Here is a 20,501-nt window from a genome sequence, read left to right as displayed (position 1 = left end):
AAAGTAAAATGATTGTTACACGTATACACACATGATAGATGACAGATATAAAAGAAAAATACTGAGAAATACATTGAGTGAGCAATAGTCTGAGAAACAAGGCATAGAGAATTCAAAACATGGAACAAAATAGGAATTGTTAGAATTTTCAAAAATAAAGCTTAAGAGATAATTACATTACCATTCATTGTTTTTCTGTGAAGCAAATAAATACTGATCTAGTAAGTGTGGAGGAAAACTTTTGAAATCTCCCCTTTGAGTCACAGCTCTGCTATTTTGTGAATATGCTCTCCAGGAAATTCTATTTACAATCCCCAATAGGCAAGTTCTACCCTATATGACATGAATAGTTCACACACATTAATGTAGTTTTATTACAAGAGTACATGAATCCAGCCACTAATTCAATCTAGTGACCTTCCCTCAAGTAAGTTATGTTGAATTTATCAGTGTCTTTACACTATTAACTTGCAAAGATCAAGAAACACAAGTATGAAAATTTGTACTTCTGAATGATCAATTTTGAAGCCTTCAAAACAGGTACAGTCATTTATCTTGGAGACTGAATCTAAACAAGTTGCTTAAAAACAACTGAATAAACAACAAAACCTTTCAATGACAATTACTGATCTCCCCTTAAGAATTCTAGCAAGAAAATTAAACTTACTTCTAAGAATTCCTCACCTTATAGCACCTTTCAGGCAATTATTGCTCAGTCCAGTTTAGAATGAATAAGTGGCTCATTTTCTTTGGCATCCATAGAAATAATCAGTTGCATTTTAAATTTTGGCCAAGACAAAACTCTCATGTGTTTTGCATAGAGGATGATAATTATTTCCAGAACTATAGCAAAAGAAAGAAACTGATCTTGGTGGTCACACTGGTTAGCATTCTTCTATCCACGCATTTTGGTGATAAAATTAAAAGCCCGGGTGTTATGATGCACCAAAATTGACATTGACCTTACCAGGCTAAATTTCCTCTATATTCAGTAAAGTGTAAAACAACTGTGCTTTTAAAGATCCAACATCTCCTGGGGAAAAGACAGCAGGTGAGTGACCTCACTTTGCTTGATGTAACTCTACAATGTAAGAATGTTTTCTCATGTATTTATCTTACAAGAAAAACCAACCATTTCCAACCAGACACCACACTGAAACTGCTCTCGCTCCCTTTCACGTTTCTGTTCTTAATCAACATGAAGATAAAGGATTTATATCTGCAAAGAGATGAAGGAAGTATTCCATAATTAAGAATAAATGTCAATTTATACATGAAAAACTGCTTTTGTTCGCTGCTAAAGGCAGGTAGCTCTGGATTTCCTCAAATTTTAAAATTGATTTTCTTTTTGTTCCCCCACCCAAACAGCAAAGTTCTACTTTCCAGAAGGAATTGCAATCCAACTGTGGAGATTCTTGGGTTTTGTTGAGAAGTTCAATCATGATCACAGATCTAGGACAAGCAGTGGAAGAACCCCATGTGTGCAGTTTGTTGTCTCCCTTTTTCCTGTGATCTCATGGTTCAAGTCTCTTCAGATGGATGGTGGTTAGCTTGCTTACTCTGCACACACCTCTGGAGTTCTTCCCAGGCAAATTCCCATCATTATAATAGAGAGGAAGACATTCCCTGGAGAGAGCAGAGCCATGGAGATGTGCTTCTGTTGCTGCTGAAAGACAATTGCACACCACCTTCTAAACACACATGTGCAAAATTGTCAATGTTATATAGACAGTATCTTAAAAGATTTATTTTTAAATTAATTCATTAAAATTGTTATTAGTTATATTCAATTTTGAACATAATATGGAGACATGCATATATCTGTATATATCTGCTTGAAGTTTACACACAATTCATGAAGATCCACGAATAGATCTATAGGCTTCTGGGTAAGAGGAAATCTTGCAGAAGAAGTGGAGTCTAGTATCTAGTGTAAAAGGGGAGAGACTATTGCAAATTCATGAACTCTTCTGAGAAGTGGCTAAACATAAAGTTTTTATATCAGAGAAGATTTATGCTACACACATAGCATTGTTATTACTTCGTGAAGAATTGACAGTTTTTAAATATTTGCTTTTAAAACACATGGTGTATCTCCTGCTTTCTGTGAAATGATCCACTGGGTGCAGTTTACTTTTACAATGGATATAAGTATATGTGTAGAATAATACAGGCATATATCTGAAAATAAAGTTCATATACTGAAGTTGTCTATCAAAAATTCAAACTAGTAAATTTGAAGATCTAATTGGTTTCATCGAATGAGTCATGAATTGGACAGCATCCCATTTATCAAGTAGAGAAGAGCTGTACAAAACAGGAGGAATTTATATGTCGAAGGGGAAAGAGGTGATTGTTTCAGGCATAGGTCACTTGCATGTGAGGAATGGTTTGGGTCTATGTGTCAGCTTACCTCACTGGTGCTGACTAGAAAACTGCAGACTGATTAAGACTGCATAGCTTGGAGATGGTGTATTTAAATTAGGTACTTGGTCTTGGTTTGCTGAAGTGGTCTCAGAACAGCTGACTCCATTTGGGACCTTTTGTTTCCTTTTTCAGTTCAGTTCAGCTCAGTTTGGTCGCTCAGTTGTGTCTGACTCTTTGCAGGTCATGGACACCAGGCCTCCCTTCCATCACAAACACGCAGAGCCTGCTCAAACTCATGTCCATCGAATCGGCTCACCAACCATCTCAACCTCTGTCGTCTGCTTCTCCTCCTGCCTTCCATCTTTCCCAGAATCAGGGTCTTTTCCAAGAGTCAGTTCTTCGCATCAGGTGGCCAAAGTATCCGGAGTTTCCACGTCAGCATTGGTCCTTCCAATGAATATTGAGGACTGATTTCCTTTAGGATTGACTAGTTTGATCATCTTGCAGTCCAAGGGACTCTCAAGAGTCTTCTCCACACCACAGTTCAAAAGCATAAATTCTTCTGCACTCACCTGTCTTTATAGTCCAACTCTCACATCCATACATGACTACTGGAAAAGCCAGAGCTTGACTAGATGACCTTTGTCAGCAAAGAAATACTTCTGCTATTTAACCTGTTGCCTAGGCTGGTCATGGCTTTCTTCCAAGCAGCAAGCATCTTTTAATTTCATGACTGCAGCCACCGTCCATAGTGATTTTGGAGCCCAGAAAATAGAGTCTGTCACTGTTTCCATTGTTTCTCCCCTATTTGCCATGAACAAATGGGACCGGATGCCATGATCTTAGTTTTCCGAAATGCTGAGTTTTCAGCCAATTTTTCACTCTACTCTTTCACCTTCATCAAGAGGCTCTTTAGTTCTTCTTCATCTTCTGCCATAACAGTCGTGTCATCTGTGTATCTGAGGTTATTAATATTTCTTTAACATATAATTTCTGTTGTATCATTGAGTAAAAGTCTAAATAGCATGAATTTCGATTCTCCATACTCTTACTCCTGTCTCTCACTATATTCATCTTATGTTCAATCAGTAGAAACCCAGCAGTTTCCAAATATTTCTTCTTTTCATTAAATTTATGGAAATTACACCATATACTTCTTAAGTCCAACTTAATCTCATCTTTCACAAATGTGTCTTTCATGTTCTAATTAATAAAAGTATGAGAAACAGAGATCTTTTAGGGAATTAAAGTATCTATTATATCTAGGGGAGAAAGACTATAATAGAAAATGACAAGAAATACACTTGAAACATTTTAAAAAGGACCATATCACAAAAGGACAGATATATATCATACTAATAGTTGGACTTCTTATGATCCCTAGGAGAGTTTTTCATGTTAGATAAGATTACAGACAACTAGCCAATCTGATCACATGGACCTAAGCCTTGTCTAACTCAATGAAACTAAGCCATGCTTTGTGGGGCCACCCAAGGAGGACGGGTCATGGCGGAGAGCTCTGAGAGAATGTGGTCCACTGGAGAACGGAATGGCAAACCACTTCAGTATTCTTGCCTTGAGAACCCCATGAACAGTATGAAAAGGCAAAAAGATAGGACACTGAAAGATGAAAACCCTAGGTCGGGAAGTGCCCAATATGCCACTGGAGAAGAGTGGAGAAATAACTCCAGAAAGAATGAAGGGATGGAGCCAAAGCAAAAACAACACCCAGTTGTGGATGGGACTGGTGATAGAAGCAAGGTTTGATGCTGTAAAGAGCAATATTGCATAGGAACCTGGACTGTTATGTCCAATAATCAAGGTAAATTGGAAGTGGTCAAACAGGAGATGGCAAGAGTGAACATCGACATTCTAGGAATCAGCGAACTAAGATGGACTGGAATGGGTGAATTTAACTCAGATGACCATTATATCTACTACTGTGGGCAGGAATCCCTATGAAGAAATGGAGTAGCCATCATAGTCAACAAAAGAGTCCGATGTGCAGTACTTGGATGCAATCTCAAAAACGACAGAATGATCTCTGTTTGTTTCCAAGGCAAACCATTCAATGTCATGGTAATCCAAGTCTATACCCTGACCAGGAATGCTGAAGAAGCTGAAGTTGAATGGTTCTATGAAGACCTACAAGTCCTTCTAGAACTAACACCTCAAAAAATGTCCTTTTCATTATAGGGTACTGGAATGCAAAAGTAGGAAGTCAAGAAACACCTGGAGTAACAGGCAAATTTGGCCTTGCAGTACAGAATGAAGCAGGGCAGAGGCTAATAGAGTTCTGCCAAGAGAATACACTGGTCATAGCAAACACCCTCTTCCAACAGCACAGGAGAACCCTCTATACATGGACATCACCAGATTGTCAACATCAAAATTCGATTGATTATCTTCTTTGCAGCCAAAGATGGAGATGCTCTATACGGTCAGCAAAAACATGACATGGAGCTGACTGTGGCTCAGATCATGAACTCCTTATTGCCAAATTCAGACTGATATTGAAGAAAGTGGGGAAAGCATTAGACCATTCAGGTATGACCTAAATCAAATCCCTTACTATACAGTGGAAGTGAGAAATAGATTTAAGGGACTAGATCTGATAGACAGAGTGCCTGATGAACTATGGACAGAGGTTCATGACATTGTACAGGAGACTGGAATCAAGACCATCCCAAGAAAAAGAAATGCAGAAAAGCAAAATGTCTGTCTGAGGAGCCCTTACAAATAGCTGTGAAAAGAAGAGAAGCAATAAGTAAAGGAGAAAAGGAAAGATATATCCATTTGAATGCAGAGTTCCAAAGAATAGCAAGGAGAGATAAGGAAGCCTTCCTCAGCAATCAGTGTAAAGAAATAGAGGAAAACAATAGAATGGGAAAGACTAGAGATCTCTTCAAGAATATTAGAGATACCAAGGGAACATTTCATTAAAGATGGACTCAATAAGGACAGAAATGGTAGAGACCTAACAGAAGCAGAAGATATTAAGAAGAGCTGGCAAGAATACACAGAAGAACACTACAAAAAAGATCTTCATGACCCAGATAATCATGGTGGTGTGATCACTCACCTAAAGCGTGACATCCTGGAATGTGAAGTCAAGTGGGCCTTAGGAAGGATCACTACAAACAAAGCTAGTGTTGGTGATGGAATTCTGGTTGAACTATTTCAAATCCTGAAAGATAATGCTGTGAAAGTGCTGCACTCAATATGTCAGCAAATTTGGAAAGCTCAGCACTGGCCACAGGAGTGGAAAAGGTCAGTTTTCATTCCAATCCCAAACAAAGGCAACGCCAGAGAATCCTGAAACTACCACACAATGGCACTCATCGCACGAGCTAGTAAAGTGATGCTCAAAATTCTCCAACCAGGCTTCAGCAATACGTGAACCAGAGATCAAATTGCCAATATCCGCTGGATCATCAAAAAAGCAAGAGAGTTCCAGAAAAACATCCATTTCTGCTTTATTGACATACAAAGAAAGTTTAATTTCAATCATTGTCTACAGAAAGAGCAAGTGCTCAAGGACTTCCCTGGTGGGGCTCAGTGGTAAAGAATCCACCTGCCAATAAAAAAGACATGGGTTTAGTTCTTTGGCCCAATTTTTGATTGGGTCATTTATTTTTCTGGAATTGAGCTGCAGGAGTTGCTTGTATATTTTTGACATGAATCCTTTGTCTGTTGCTTCATTGGCTATTATTTTCTCCCAATCTGAGAGCTGTCTTTTCACGTTACTTATAGTTTCTTTTGTTGTGCAAAAGCTTTTAAGTTTCATTGGGTCCAATTTGTTTAGTTGTGCTTTTATTTCCAATATTCTGGGAGGTGGGTCATAGAGGATCCTGCTGTGATTTATGTCGGAGAGTGTTTTGCCTATGTTCTCCTCTAGGAGTTTTATAGTTTCTGGTCTTACATTTAGATCTTTAATCCACTTGGAGTTTATTTTTGTGTATGGTGGTAGAAAGTGTTCTAGTTTCATTCTTTTACAAGTGGTTGACCAGTTTTCCCAGCACCACTTGTTAAAGAGATTGTCTTTTTCCCATTGTATATCCTTGCCTTCTTTGTTGAAGATAAGGTGTCCATAGGTTCATGGATTTATCTCTGGGCTTTCTATTCTGTTCCATTGATCTATATTTCTGTCTTTGTGCCAGTACCATACTGTCTTCATTGACTGTGACTTTGTAGTAGTCTGAAGTCAAGCAGGTTGATTCCTCCAGTTCCATTCTTCTTTTTCAAGATTACTTTGGCTATTCGAGGTTTTTTGCATTTCCATACAAATTGTGAAATTATTTATTCTAGTTCTGTGAAAAATACCGTTGGTAGCTTAATAGGGATTGCATTGAATCTATAGATTGCTTTGGGTAGAATAGCCATTTTGACAATATTGATTCTTCCAATCCATGAACACGGTATGTTTTTCCATCTGTTTGTGTCCTCTTTGATTTCTTTCATCAGTGTTTTATAGGTTTCTGTGTATAGGTCTTTTGTTTCTTTAGGTAGATGTACTCATAAGTATTTTATTCTTTTTGTTGCAATGGTGAATGGTATTGTTTCCTTAATTTCTCTTTCTGTTTTTTCATTATTAGTGTATAGGAATGCAAGGGATTTCTGTGAGTTAATTTTATATCCTGCAACTTTACTAGTTTTACTAGTTTACTAATTTCATATCCTGCAACAACATTGATTAGCTCTAGACATTTCTCCAAAGAAGGCATACAGATGGCTAACAAACACATGAAAAGATGATCAACATCACTCATTATCGGAGAAATGCAAATTAAAACCACAATGAGGTACCATTACATGCCAGTCAGGATGGCTGCTATCCAAAAGCCTACAAGCAATAAATGCTGGAGAGGGTGTGGAGAAAAGGGAACCCTCTTACACTGCTGGTGGGAATGCAAACTAGTACAGCCACTATGGAGAACAGTGTGGCAATTTCTTAAAAACCTGGGAATAGAACTGCCATATGACCCAGCAATCCCACTTCTGGGCATACACACTGAGGAATCCAGATCTGAAAGAGACACATGCACCCCAATGTTCATCACAGCACTGTTTATAATAGCCAGGACATGGAAGCAACCTAGATGCCCATCAGCAGACAAATGGATAAGAAAGCTGTGGTGCATATACACCATGGAATATTACTCAGCTGTTAAAAAGAATTCATTTGAATCAGTTCTTATGACATGGATGAAACTGGAGCCCATTATACAGAGTGAAGTAAGCCAGAAAGATAAAGAACATTACAGCATACTAACACATATATATGGAATTTAGAAAGATGGTAATGATAACCCTATATGCAAAACAGAAAAAGAGACACAGATGTACAGAACAGACTTTTGGACTCTGAGGGAGAAGGCGAGGGTGGGATGTTTTGAGAGAACAGTATGTATATTTTCTATAGTGAAACAGAACCCTAGCCTAGGTGGGATGCATGAGACAAGTTCTCAGGCCTGGTGCACTGGGAAGACCCAGAGGAATCGGGTGGAGGGAGATGGGAGGGAGGATCAGGATGGGGAATACATGTAAATCCATGGCTTATTCATGTCAATGTATGACAAAACCCACGGCAATGTTGTGAAGTAATTAGCCTCCGACTAATAAAAATAAATTTAAAAAAAAGAGAGAGAGACATGGATTTGATTCCTGGTTCAGGAAGATCCCCTGGAGGAGGGAATGGCAACCCACTTTAGTGTCTTACTCTGGAAATCCCATAGACAGAGGAGCCTGGTGGGCACAGTCCATGGGGTCACAAAGAGTCCCACACGACTCAGCAACAAACAACAATCCATCTACTGCGTTGGAACTCAACGTGATGGCTGACTCACACGGCAGCTCACACAGTAAGGACAAGTGTCTCCTCTGAGGAGCAAAATTTTAAGTTTGTATGCCTTCTCTTTACTCTGCAAAGCCTGACTTGGTACCAATAGTCTTCTGGGCTGGAGGAAGCACAAGCTGGAATCAAGAATGCCAGAAGAAATATCAGTAACCACAGATATGCAGATGACACTGCCCTTATGGCAGAAAGTGAAGAAGAACTAAAGAGCCTCATGCACATAATATAAATATTTATTTATTAATAGAATCTTTACAAAATAGCTGGAAAAAAGAGACACAATATTTCTGAGAAGAGAATAAGAAGAATTTAGAATTGGTAACTTCAGCATGTCATTGAAAGAAAATTTCACACCATATTATTTGGGAGGTTTAGCTATGATCCTCATAAGTGCAAGGAGAAACAAGAAGGAAATGATGTTAAAAGTTCCCAACATCTGAGGGACTCCGTGAGGATAGTTCACATTTCTCCTTAGCTTGAATCTCTTCCCACTAACCTGCTTAGTGCCCACTTAAACTCTTTATTTCTCAAGGTATAGATCAAAGGATTAAGTGAGGGTGTCACTACAGTGTAGAAGAGGGTGAGGAATTTACTGTAATTCCCTGTGTATTTGCTTTTGGGTTGGATGTAGACAGAAATTATTGTCCCAAAAAACAACACCACAACAATTAGGTGGGACCCACAAGTCCCAAATGCTTTCCTCCTGCCTTCAGCGGATTTTATCCTCAGCACAGTCCTAACAATGCAGCCATAGGAGACCAGAATAAGCCCCAGAGGTAACACCACATAGAGAACAAGAGCTATGGAGAGCTCATTTTCCAGGAAGGTTGTGTTCACACAGGCAATCTTAATCAGGGCAGGCTCCTGGCACATGAGATCATCCACCATGTGATGGCTGCAGAGAGGCAACTGGAAAATAAGGATGGTCTGAACTGTGGACTCAGCAAAACCACTGATCCAGGCCAGAGCTGCTAGCTGCTGGAGAAGCTTTGGGTGCATGATGACTCCATAGTGGAGGGGTCGACAGATAGCATTGAAGCGGTCATAGGCCATAACAGTCAGCAGGACACACTCCGTAGAGCCCAGGCCTAAAGCAACATACAGCTGGATCATACAACCAGTGTAGCTAATGGTCTTGTCAGGCCCCTTGAGATTCCAAAGCATCTGTGGGACAATACTGGTGGTGAAACAGAGGTCCAGGAAGGAGAGATTGGAGAGGAAGAAATACATGGGCGTGTGGAGTTTGGGGCTAAAGTATGAGACCAGTATGATCGCTGTGTTCCCCATCAGTATCAGAATGTATATGATAGAGACGACGAGAAAGAGAACCATCTCCAGGTGGGGTTGGTCAGAAAAGCCCAGTAAGATGAAACCTGCCGGAGCACTAGCATTTGTTCTTTTCATTGCTTAATTGTTAGTCACCATTCCAGGTCATTCTTATATTCTTCCTGTGGGAAAGAAAGTCAGATATCCTAACAAAAAAATATAACAAACTAAGTTATGAGCCCTAAGTCAAATGAGCCCTTTGACACTGTTTTTTTTTTTAATATAGAGAAATAGCAGAATAAAATTATGCAAATAAATAGTATAATAGCTTGTCTTGTTACAAAGAGACACACAGAGTCTGAAAAAAAACAAAATCATTGCAAGGAAATATATAAACATAGAATAGACTTTAGAGAATAACCCAGAACAGGTGTGAGAAGTATCCCAAATTCTCTGAAGACAAAATACACAGACCATCAATGGGCATAGTGTGAAAAACCAAAGAAATGGAAAGTAAGATGACTGTTACACATATACATACATGATAGATGACAGATATAAAAGAAAAAGATTGAGAAATACACTGGGTGAACAATAGTCTGAGAAACAAGGCATAGAGAATTCAACAAAAAAATTCAAAGCATGGAACAAAATAGGAATTGTTAGAATTTTCAAAAATAAAGTGTTAGAGATAATTACATTAGCATTCATTGTTTTTCTGTGAAGCAAATAAATACTGATCTAGTAAGTGTGGGGGGAAACTTCTGAATCTCCCCTTTTGAGTCACAGTTCTGCTATTTTGTGAATATTCTCTCCAGGAAATTCTATTTACAATCCCCAATAAGCAAGCTCTACCCTATATGACATGAATAGTTCACATGCTTTAATGTAGTTTTGTTACAAGAGTACATGAATTCAGCCACTAATGCAATCCAGTGACCTTTCCTCAAGTAAGTTATGTTGAATTTATCAGTGTCTTTACACTATTAACTTGCAAAGATTAAGAAGCACAAGTATGAAAATTTATACTTCTGAATGGTCAATTTTGAAGTCTTCAAAACAGGTACAGTCATTTATCTTGGAGATCAAATCTAAACAAGTTGCTTAAAAACAACTGAATAAACAACAAAACCATTTAATGAGAATTACTGATCTCCCCTTAAGTATTCTAACAAGAAAATTAAACTTACTTCTAAGAATTCCTCACCTTATAGCACCTCAGGCAATTATTGCACAGTCCAGCATGAAGAAAATAAGTGGCTCATTTTCTTTGACATCCATAGTAATAATCAGTTGCATTTTAAATTTTGGCCAAGACAAAACTCTCATGTGTTTTGCATAGAGGATGATAATTATTTCCAGAACTATAGCAAAAGAAAGAAACTGATCTTGGTGGTCACACTGGTTAGCATTTTTCTATCTGTCCACGCATTTTGGTGGTAAAATTAAAAGCCCGAGTGTTGTGATGCACCAAAATTGACATTGACCTTACCTGGCTAAATTTCCTCTGTATTCAGTAAAGTGTAAAACAACTGTGCTTTTGAAAGATCCAACATCTCCTGGGGAAAAGACAGCAGGTGAGTGGCCTCACTTTGCTTGATGTAACTCTACAATGTAACACTATTTTCTTGTGTATTTATCTTACAAGAAAAACCAACCATTTCCAACCAGACACCACACTGAAACTGCTCTCGCTCCCTTTCTGTTTTTAATCAAGATGGGGATAAAAGGGTTTATATCTGCAGAGAGATGAAGCTCGGAAGTATTCCATAATTAAGAATAAGCGTCAGTTTATACATGAAAAACTGCTTTTGTTCGCTGCTAAAGGCAAGTAACTCTGGATTTCCTCAAATTTTAAAATTGATTTTCTTTTTTTCCCCACCCAAACAGCAAAGTTCTACTTTCCAGAAGGAATGGCAATCCAGCTGTAGAGATTCTTGGGATTTTGATGAGAAGTTCAATCATGATCACAGATCTAGGACAAACAGTGGAAGAACCTCACGTGTGCAGTTTGTTGTCTCCCTTTTTCCTGTGATCTCATGGTTCAAGTCTCTTCAGATGGATGGTGGTTAGCTTGCTTACTCTGCACACACCTCTGGAGTTCTTCCCAGGCAACTTCCCATCATTATAATAGAGAGGAATCATTCCCCGGAGAGAGCAGAGTCATGGAAACTGTGCTTCTGTTGCTGCTGAAAGAAAATTGCGCACCACCTTCTAAACACACATGTGCAAAATTGTCAATGTTATTTAGACAGTATCTTAAAAGATTTATTTTCAAATTAATTCATTAAAATTTTTATTAATTAAACTCTTTTGAACATAATATGGAGACATGCATATATCTGTATATATCTGCTTGAAGTTTACACACAATTCATGAAGATCCAAGAATAGATCTATAGGCTTCTGGGTAAGAGGAAATCTTGCAGAAGTGGAGTCTAATATCTAGTGTAAAAGGGGAGAGACTGTTTTAAATTCATGAACTCTTCTTAGAAGTAGCTAAAAATAAAGATTGATGCTACACACATAGCATTGTTATTACTTCTTGAAGAATTGGCATCTTTTTAATAGTTGCTTTTAAAACACATGGTGTACCTCCTGCTTTCTGTGAAATGATCCACTGGGTGCAGTTTACTTTTACAATGGATATAAGTATATGTGTAGAATAATACATGCATATATCTGAATATAAAATTCGTATACTGAAGTTGTCTATCAAAAATTCAACCTAGTAAATTTGAAGATCTAATTGGTTTCATCGAATGAGTCATGAATTAGACAGCATCCCATTTATCAAGTAGAGAAGAGTGGAACAAAGCAGGAGGAATTTATATGCCAAAGGGGAAAGAGGTGATTGTTTCAGGCATAGGTCACTTGTGTGTGAGGAAAGGTCTGGGTCTATGTGTCAGGTTACCTCACTGGTGCTGACTAGAAAATTGCAGACTGATTATGACTACATCGCTTGGGGGTGGTGTATTTAAATTAGGTACTTGGTCTTGGTTTGCTGAAGTGATCTCAGAACAGCTGACTCCATTTGGGGCCTTTTGTTTCCTTTTTCAGTTCAGTTCAGCTCAGTTTGGTCGCTCAGTTGTATCTGACTCTTTGCAGGTCATGGACTGCAGCACACCAGGCCTCCCTTCCATCACAAACACGCAGAGCCTGCTCAAACTCATGGTCATCGAATCGGCTCACCAACCATCTCAACCTCTGTCGTCTGCTTCTCCTCCTGCCTTCCATCTTTCCCAGTATCAGGGTATTTTCCAAGAGTCATTTCTTCTCATCAGGTGGCCAAAGTATCCAGAGTTTCCACGTCAGCATCAGTCCTTCCAATGAATATTGAGGACTGATTTCCTTTAGGATTGACTGGTTTGATCTCCTTGCAGTCCAAGGGACTCTCAAGAGTCTTCTCCAACACCACAGTTCAAAAGCATCAATTCTTCTGCACTCAGCTTTCCTTATAGTCCAACTCTCACATCCATGCATGACTACTGGAAATGCCAGAGCTTGACTAGACAGACCTTTGTCAGCAAAGTAATGTCTCTGGTTTTTAACATGTTGTCTAGGTTGGTCATAGATTTTCTTGCAAGGAGCAAGCATCTTTTATTTTCATGATTGCAGTCACTGTCCGTAATGATTTGGAGCCCAAGAAAATAAAGTCTGTCACTGTTTCCATTGTTTCCCCACCTATTTGCTATGAAGTGATGGGCCGGATGCCATGATCTTACTTCAGCCAAATTTTTCACTCTCCCATTTCACTTTTGTCAAGAGGCTCTTTAGTTCTTCTTTGCTTTATGCCATAAGGGTCGTGTCATCTGCATGTGTGAGGTTATTGATATTTTTTTACATATTGTTTCTTTTTTAACATCAAGTAAAAGTCTAAATAGCACAAAATTCGATTCTCCATATTCTTACTCCTGTTTTTCATGACATTCATCTTATGTTCAATAGTAAACACCCAGCTCTTTTTTAATATTTTTTCCTTTCATTAAATTTATGGAAATTACACCATATACTTCTCAAAGTCCAACTTAAATCTCACCTTTCACAAATATGTCTTTCATGTTCTAATTAATGAAAGTATGAGAAACAGAGATCTTTTAGGGAATTAAACTATTTTATCTAGGGGAGCGACAGTGTAACAGAAAATGACAAGAAATACACTTGAAAGATTTAAAAAAGTACCATATCACAAAGGAACTGATACATATTATGCTAAGGAAGTTGGACTTCCTATGATACCTAGGAGAGTATTTCATCTCAGATAAGATCATCGAGTCCAGATTCAGATCAACTTAGATTCTAATTCCTTGGGCAAGTTGTTGAACTTCTAGAAGGTAAATTTTTCAAATCAATAGTGAGTGGAATAACAGTCAGGTCCTAGGGTGGTAGGTGTTAAGTGAGTTACCGCATGTAACATACTTGGCAGAGTACCTGGCACCTAGCAAAACTCAGTCCATGTTTACCCATTGATAGATTAACGGTGAGACTACTCATGGGGTGTGGTTAAAACACAACAATATTTTTATTTCTTTATTCATCTTGCCTGTAGCATGTAGCAGTTCTTTTCTCGGTCCTGGTTTATAGCTTCAGAGTGTGCTATAACATTTATGGTCATTTACAAATGGTAAAAGTGTCCACTTTTAGTAATAAAGTATTCTCACATTAGTAATTAAAATGTCCACTGTTGAGTGGCAGTTAATTTATATGTAAAGATTCTGTGTTTCCTGAGCTTCAGCCTGTTCCCGTCTGAGACCTTGCAGTGGGAATTTGGTTGAGCTGAGTCCCTGCTTTCCACCTTGTGATGTTCCCCTGTGCCTCTAGCTTGATAAGCACAGTTTCAGAACTTGTCAGGGCAAACCCGTGCAGAGGGAAAAGGAGACATTAGGCAGGAAAGTTTAGTTGACTAAACAGATGAAACAAAATTGGCATGATATTGATAATTTTAAAGTGCTTGTTAACATACATGGGTTTATTTTAAATTATTCTATATCTATTTTCCATATTTGAAATTTTTACATGTTAAGAGCACTAATACCTTGTTCACCGTGTTACTGACTTCTGGCCTCATTTGGTTTTTTTTTAGACAAAATGCTCATACGCTTTTAAAATTATGAAATGTATTCATTTATTATTCAATATATGTCAATGTTTTATAAATGTCCTGTGTGTGCCTGAAAAATTTTGTATGTCTTCATGCCTTCAGTGTTTTCACTACATTAATTTTGTAATTTTTGCTGTGCTGTTTATACTTTCTATATCCTGATTCATTTATGTTTGTATATCTTTTCTACCAGCTATCCATTCAATTCTCGCTGTGAATTTGCCTATTTCCTTTCTTACATGTTAGGTTTTGCTTTATATTTTAAAGCTATTTGATAGAAAGTATTTTAATTAAAGATTATTCTAGCTTTCAAGTTAACTAAATAGTTTACATTATGCAATGTCTCCCCTTCTTCCTAATAATTGTTCTTCCCTTAAAGGCTACCCTGTTTGACACCAGTAAGATCAAACCAGTCTTCTTTATTGGCTAGTATTCACGTGGTATGTCTTTTCTCTATTTTTACACAGCATCTTCTTAAAGACTTGTCTTATTTTTTAAATTACTCTACTACATACAAAAGGAATATATGGAAAGTATTAATGTTCTATCCTAGTGTGGGCATAAGGATATCATTTTCAATAGCTTTTAAAATTTTATTGTATAATTAAAATTATAAGATTTTAAATGATTTGGGTAATCTTATTGCTTAGTAAGCATTTGCCTGTCCTAATCAATCAGTGAAGCAATTTGATTTGACTCTAACCGGTTTTAATCATTAATGTCAATAAAATTTTATTTATGAACAGAGATATAGAAAGTTCACTTAGACGCCACTTGTTAACCTTATCAATGCCTCCTAACTAGATCATTTATTTTCTTATCTAATATAGTTGCTATTCTTTACTAATTTATTCAAATTAATATATCCAGATAGAATTATTTATTGTTGTTAAAATGATTCCTAGGATTTAATCTCTATTAAAAGAATTAATTTTTTGGCAGCAGCACACAACATTTGGGAAACTAGTTCCCCAATAAGGGATCAAACCATGCCTCCTGCTTTGGAAGCATGCAGTCTTAACCACTGGACCACCAGGGAAATCCCTATTTAAGAAAACAGCAGACTCCATTTATAAAACCAAAGCATGTTGCAAGTATATTTAAGCAGGCTCTAGAATTAAAGCCAATAAACTAATGATAATATTTTATAAAAAAATAGCTATGTGGATATGTGTAAATTAAGGTCAACATTTTTAAACTGAACATATTACCAAGATTATAAAGTATGTTATTAGAATAGATAAAACTTTATATTAAATACAAAGAGAATTATTTTATAAAGTTATGATATCCATAAAAGGGAATAACATATAGGAGGCCAAATACTTGTCTTGGTAAAGAAATCTACATGTTGTGACAAATATAGATATTTAGATTAAATGACAATGTTTAAAATTCTAATACATATTTGCTTAGATTCCAGATAGAGAGGTAAAGAATTGATCAAAAGAGATTAAGAGCCATTATGTGAGGACAAGAGATGTATAAATGAGAAATACTCTGTCTCATGGCTCCTATCTCTTCAAACCTTTCTCTGTGAGTGGGAGAGATCAGAAATATCACTGGATTTACTTAGTCCCAGATGCCTCTAGTAAATGAACAAGAATCAAGAATCCCACTGAAAGAAAAACTGTTAGGTAATTGTAGGTTTTCCAGTGGACTTTTATGCTTGTTTGTAAACAATGGAGAGAACAGTTATGGTCTGTGGAACTATTGAATGAAAGATCTGGAAAACAATAGAAAGTTCTGAAGAAAGTTCTATCTCTATGAGGCAGGTGATTTCTCTGTGATGAGAAAATAGATCTATGATGAACATATCCGCCCTGCCATTAGTTAATCCCTAGAAAAATAACTCCAGGTTTGTAAAATTATAATATGTATACATATTCACCACTATAAATATTTATTTATTTATTTATTCATTCATTCATAGAATCTTCAGAAAACAGCCAAAAGAAAAAAGAGACATAACATTTCTGGAAAGGAATATGAGAAGGATATAGAATAGGCAACTTCAGGATGTCATTTAAAGAAAATTTCATACCATTTTATTCAGGAGATTTAGCTGTGATCTTTACAAACAAAAGGAAAAACCAAACCTAAATGATGCTAAAAATCCTTAATACCTGAGGGATTGCATGAGGATATTTCACATTTCTCCCTAACTTGAGCCTCTTCCCAGCAACCTTTGTAGCGCCCACTTAGCTTCTTTGTTTCTCAAGGTGTAGATCAAAGGATTAAGTGAGGGTGTCACTACAGTGTAGAAGAGGGTGAGGAATTTACTGTAATTCTGGGTGTATTTGCTCTTGGGTTGAATGTAAATGGAAGTTAGAGTCCCAAAAAACAAAACCACAACGATTAGGTGGGACCCACAAGTCCCAAATGCTTTCCTCCTGCCTTCAGCGGATTTTATCCTCAGCACAGTCCTAACAATGCAGCCATAGGAGACCAGAATAAGCCCCAGAGGTATCACCACATAGAGAACAGAAGCTATGGAGAGCTCATTTTCCAGGAAGGTTGTGTTCACACAGGCAATCTTAATCAGGGCAGGCTCCTCGCACATGAAATCATCCACCATATGATGGCTGCAGATAGGCAACTGGAAAACAAGGATGGTCTGAACCGTGGACCCCACAAAACCACTGATCCAAGCCAGAGCTGCTAGTTGCCGGAGAAGCTTTGGGTGCATGATGACTCCATAGTGGAGAGGTCGACAGATAGCACTGAAGCGGTCATAGGCCATAACAGTCAGCAGGATGCACTCTGTGGAGCCCAGCCCCAAAGCAACATACAGCTGGATCATACAACCAGTGTAGCTAATGGTCTTGTCAGGCCCCTTGAGATTCCAAAGCATTTGTGGGACAACACTGGTGGTGAAACAGAGGTCCAGGAAGGAGAGATTGGAGAGGAAGAAATACATGGGCGTGTGGAGTTTGGGGTTAAAGTATGAGACCAGTATGATCGCTGTGTTCCCCATCAGTGTCAGAATGTATATGATAGAGACGACGAGAAGGAGAACCATCTCCAGGTGGGGCTGGTCTGAGAAGCCCAGTAAGATGAAACGGGCCGGAGTGCTAGCATTTGTTCCTTTCATTGCTTAATTTTTCGTCACCATTCTTGGTCATTTCTATTTTCTTCCTGTGGGAAGAAAATCAGATATTAAAGTCAGTGAAAAAGATAAGGTGTCCATAGGTTCATGGATTTATCTCTGGGCTTTCTATTCTGTTCCATTGATCTATATTTCTGTCTTTGTGCCAGTACCATACTGTCTTGATGACTGTGGCTTTGTAGTAGAGTCTGAAGTCAGGCAGGTTGATTCCTCCAGTTCCATTCTTCTTTCTCAAGATTACTTTGGCTATTCAAGGTTTTTTGTATTTCCATATAAATTGTGAAATTATTTGTTCTAGTTCTGTGAAAAATACTGTTGGTAACTTGATAGGGATTGCATTGAATAAGGAAGCTGTGGTACATATACACCATGGAATATTACTCAGCTGTTAAAAAGAATTCATTTGAATCAGTTCTAATGAGATGGATGAAACTTGAGCCCATTATACAGAGTGAAGGAAGCCAGAAAGATAAAGAACATTACAGTATACTAACACATATATATGGAATTTAGAAAGATGGTAACGATGGCCCTATATGCAGGGCAGAAGAAGAGACGCAGAAGTACAGAACAGACTTTTGAACTCTGGGGGAGAAGGTGAGGGTGGGATGTTTCGAAAGAACAGCATGTATATTATCTGTGGTGAAACAGACCACCAGCCCAGGTGGGATGCATGAGTCAAGTGCTCGGGCCTGGTGGGCTGGGAAGACCCAGAGGAATCGGGTGGAGAGGAAGGTGGGATGGGGGACCGGGATGGGGAATACATGTAACTCTATGGCTGATTCATATCAATGTATGAAAAAACCCACTGGGAAAAAAAAATAAAATAAAGTCAGTGAAAAAATAACTGAGTAAAGTGAACATCTAGACACTGATTTTTATATAGAGAAATAACACACAAAATAAAATTGTGCAAAATAAAAAATGTAACATGCTGACTTGTTATACAGAAAGAAATATACAACGTCATGAAAACACCCAATGCTTAAAAAATATATAATATAGATTAGAATTGAACATATACAAAAGCAGGTTTGAGACGTATCCCAAATTCTCTGAAGATAAAATATACAGGCCATTAATGTGCATAGTGTGAAAACCAAAGAAATTGAAAGAAAGATGATGGTTACACATATGGATACATGAGAGATAATAGACAGAAAAGACAAGTTGAAAAATACATTGAGAGAGCAAGAGTCTAACAGGATACACAGAACTGGAGACCTAAAGACAAATTAAGAAGAGTTAGAATTTTCACATTGCAAGTGTTAGACATGGTTATCATTAATATCCATTCTTTTTCTGTGAAGCAAATAATTATTAATCTGATAATAGTGTTAAAGTGATCTCCCTAATTGAGTCACTAGTCTGACAACTTTCTAGAGAGTAATACTTTCTAGTATTTACTTTCTTGAGAGTAATAAAAATCCACTTTACAGCCCCTAAAATAGCAAGCTTTTGCCCCTAGAAGCCCCTCAGTTCACATACTTTAATGCCATTTTATAACAAGAGTATACGAATTCAGCCACCTAATACAATGTGTTGACTTCATTAGAAGTAAATTATCTAGAACTTACTTGTGTCTTTTTAACCATTAACTTGCAATGTTATGAAAATTTGTGGTTCTGAATGATCAGTTCAGAGATCTTCAAAATGGTTGCAGTCATTTACTTTTGATATCAAATCTAAACAAATCCCTTAAAAGCAAAGTAATAAAAAACAACAATAAGCCCTCTATTGAAAATTTCTGGTTTTCCCTTAAATATCTCCACTAGAAAATAAAACTTACTTCCAAGAACCCGTGGCCATTACATCAACTCTCAGGCAATTATTGCATAGTCCACTTTAGAGGGAATAAGTGGCTTATTGACATCCAAGCTAAAAATCAGCTAGATTTTGAATTTTTGCTAAGACAAAACTATCATGTATTTTGAGTAGAGTATGACTGTTTTACCAGAATTAGAGCAAAAGGAAGTAACTGACCCTGGTGGTCACATTGGCTAGCATCTATCTGCCCATGCATTTTGGTGGGGAAATAAAAACCCTGAATTAATATTGACACTAGATACACTAAAATTGACATTGACCTCTTCTGGCTAACTTTGACTCTACTATTCAGTAAAGAATGAAATAACTGTATTGTTGAAATATTCAATGACTCCTGGAAAAATGTCAGCACCTGAGTGGCCTCATTTTGCTTGATGTAATTCTACATTTTCACAATTTTTTCTTTGTGCATTTATGTTGCAAGAATAACCAATATTTTCCAAACAGACCACACTGGACCTGTTCTCTCTTTCATATTCCTGTTGTTAATCAAGGTGAAATATGGGGATTTACATCTGCCAAGAGGAGAAGGTAGTCAATTATTCATCATTAGTCAAAGTTGGGTTGCACATTTGAAAAACTACTTACATTCACTGCAGAAGGCAAGTAGCTCTAGATTTCTTAACTTTTGAAATTAATTTTCCTTTTTTCTGCTTTTTTTTTTTTTTTTTTTAGTATATGTGCTGCCAAAGCGAGTACTTTTCCTTTTTTCGAAAACAACAGAGAGTACGTTCTACCTTCTCAAGAGAATGGCAATCCAGGGTAGAGGTTCTTGGGGGTTTTGATGAAAAGTTCAATCATGATCAGAGATCTAGGACAGGCAGTGGAGGGACCCCATGTGGGCAGTAAACTCAGTCTCTCCTGTTATCTCATGCTCTTGTAATCTCAAACCCCTCTAATCTGAAGCTCTCTTCAGACGGATGGTGGTTAGCTTGTTTACTCAACACAAATGTCCTGGGTTTTTCTTCCCAAGTAAC

The 20,501-nt window shown here is 37.5% G+C and overlaps 2 protein-coding genes across 2 annotated transcripts; both read right to left on the bottom strand.

Annotated features, from left to right (window-relative positions):
• Positions 1 to 8,692: 8,692 nt before the first annotated feature.
• On the bottom strand, positions 8,693 to 9,625 carry LOC136151726 (putative olfactory receptor 2W6). The gene has a single exon (XM_065913098.1). The coding sequence runs from the start codon at positions 9,623 to 9,625 to the stop codon at positions 8,693 to 8,695; it is 933 nt and encodes a 310-aa protein (XP_065769170.1).
• Positions 9,626 to 16,749: 7,124 nt separating this feature from the next.
• On the bottom strand, positions 16,750 to 17,682 carry LOC136151609 (putative olfactory receptor 2W6). Its single transcript, XM_065912867.1, has one exon. It carries the CDS (start codon positions 17,680 to 17,682, stop codon positions 16,750 to 16,752), a length of 933 nt encoding a protein of 310 aa, XP_065768939.1.
• Positions 17,683 to 20,501: the final 2,819 nt, after the last annotated feature.

Source organism: Muntiacus reevesi, chromosome 20 (assembly GCF_963930625.1).
Source record: "Muntiacus reevesi chromosome 20, mMunRee1.1, whole genome shotgun sequence".
NCBI lineage: Eukaryota > Metazoa > Chordata > Mammalia > Artiodactyla > Cervidae > Muntiacus > Muntiacus reevesi.
This window is presented reverse-complemented; position numbering and strand designations above follow the sequence as displayed.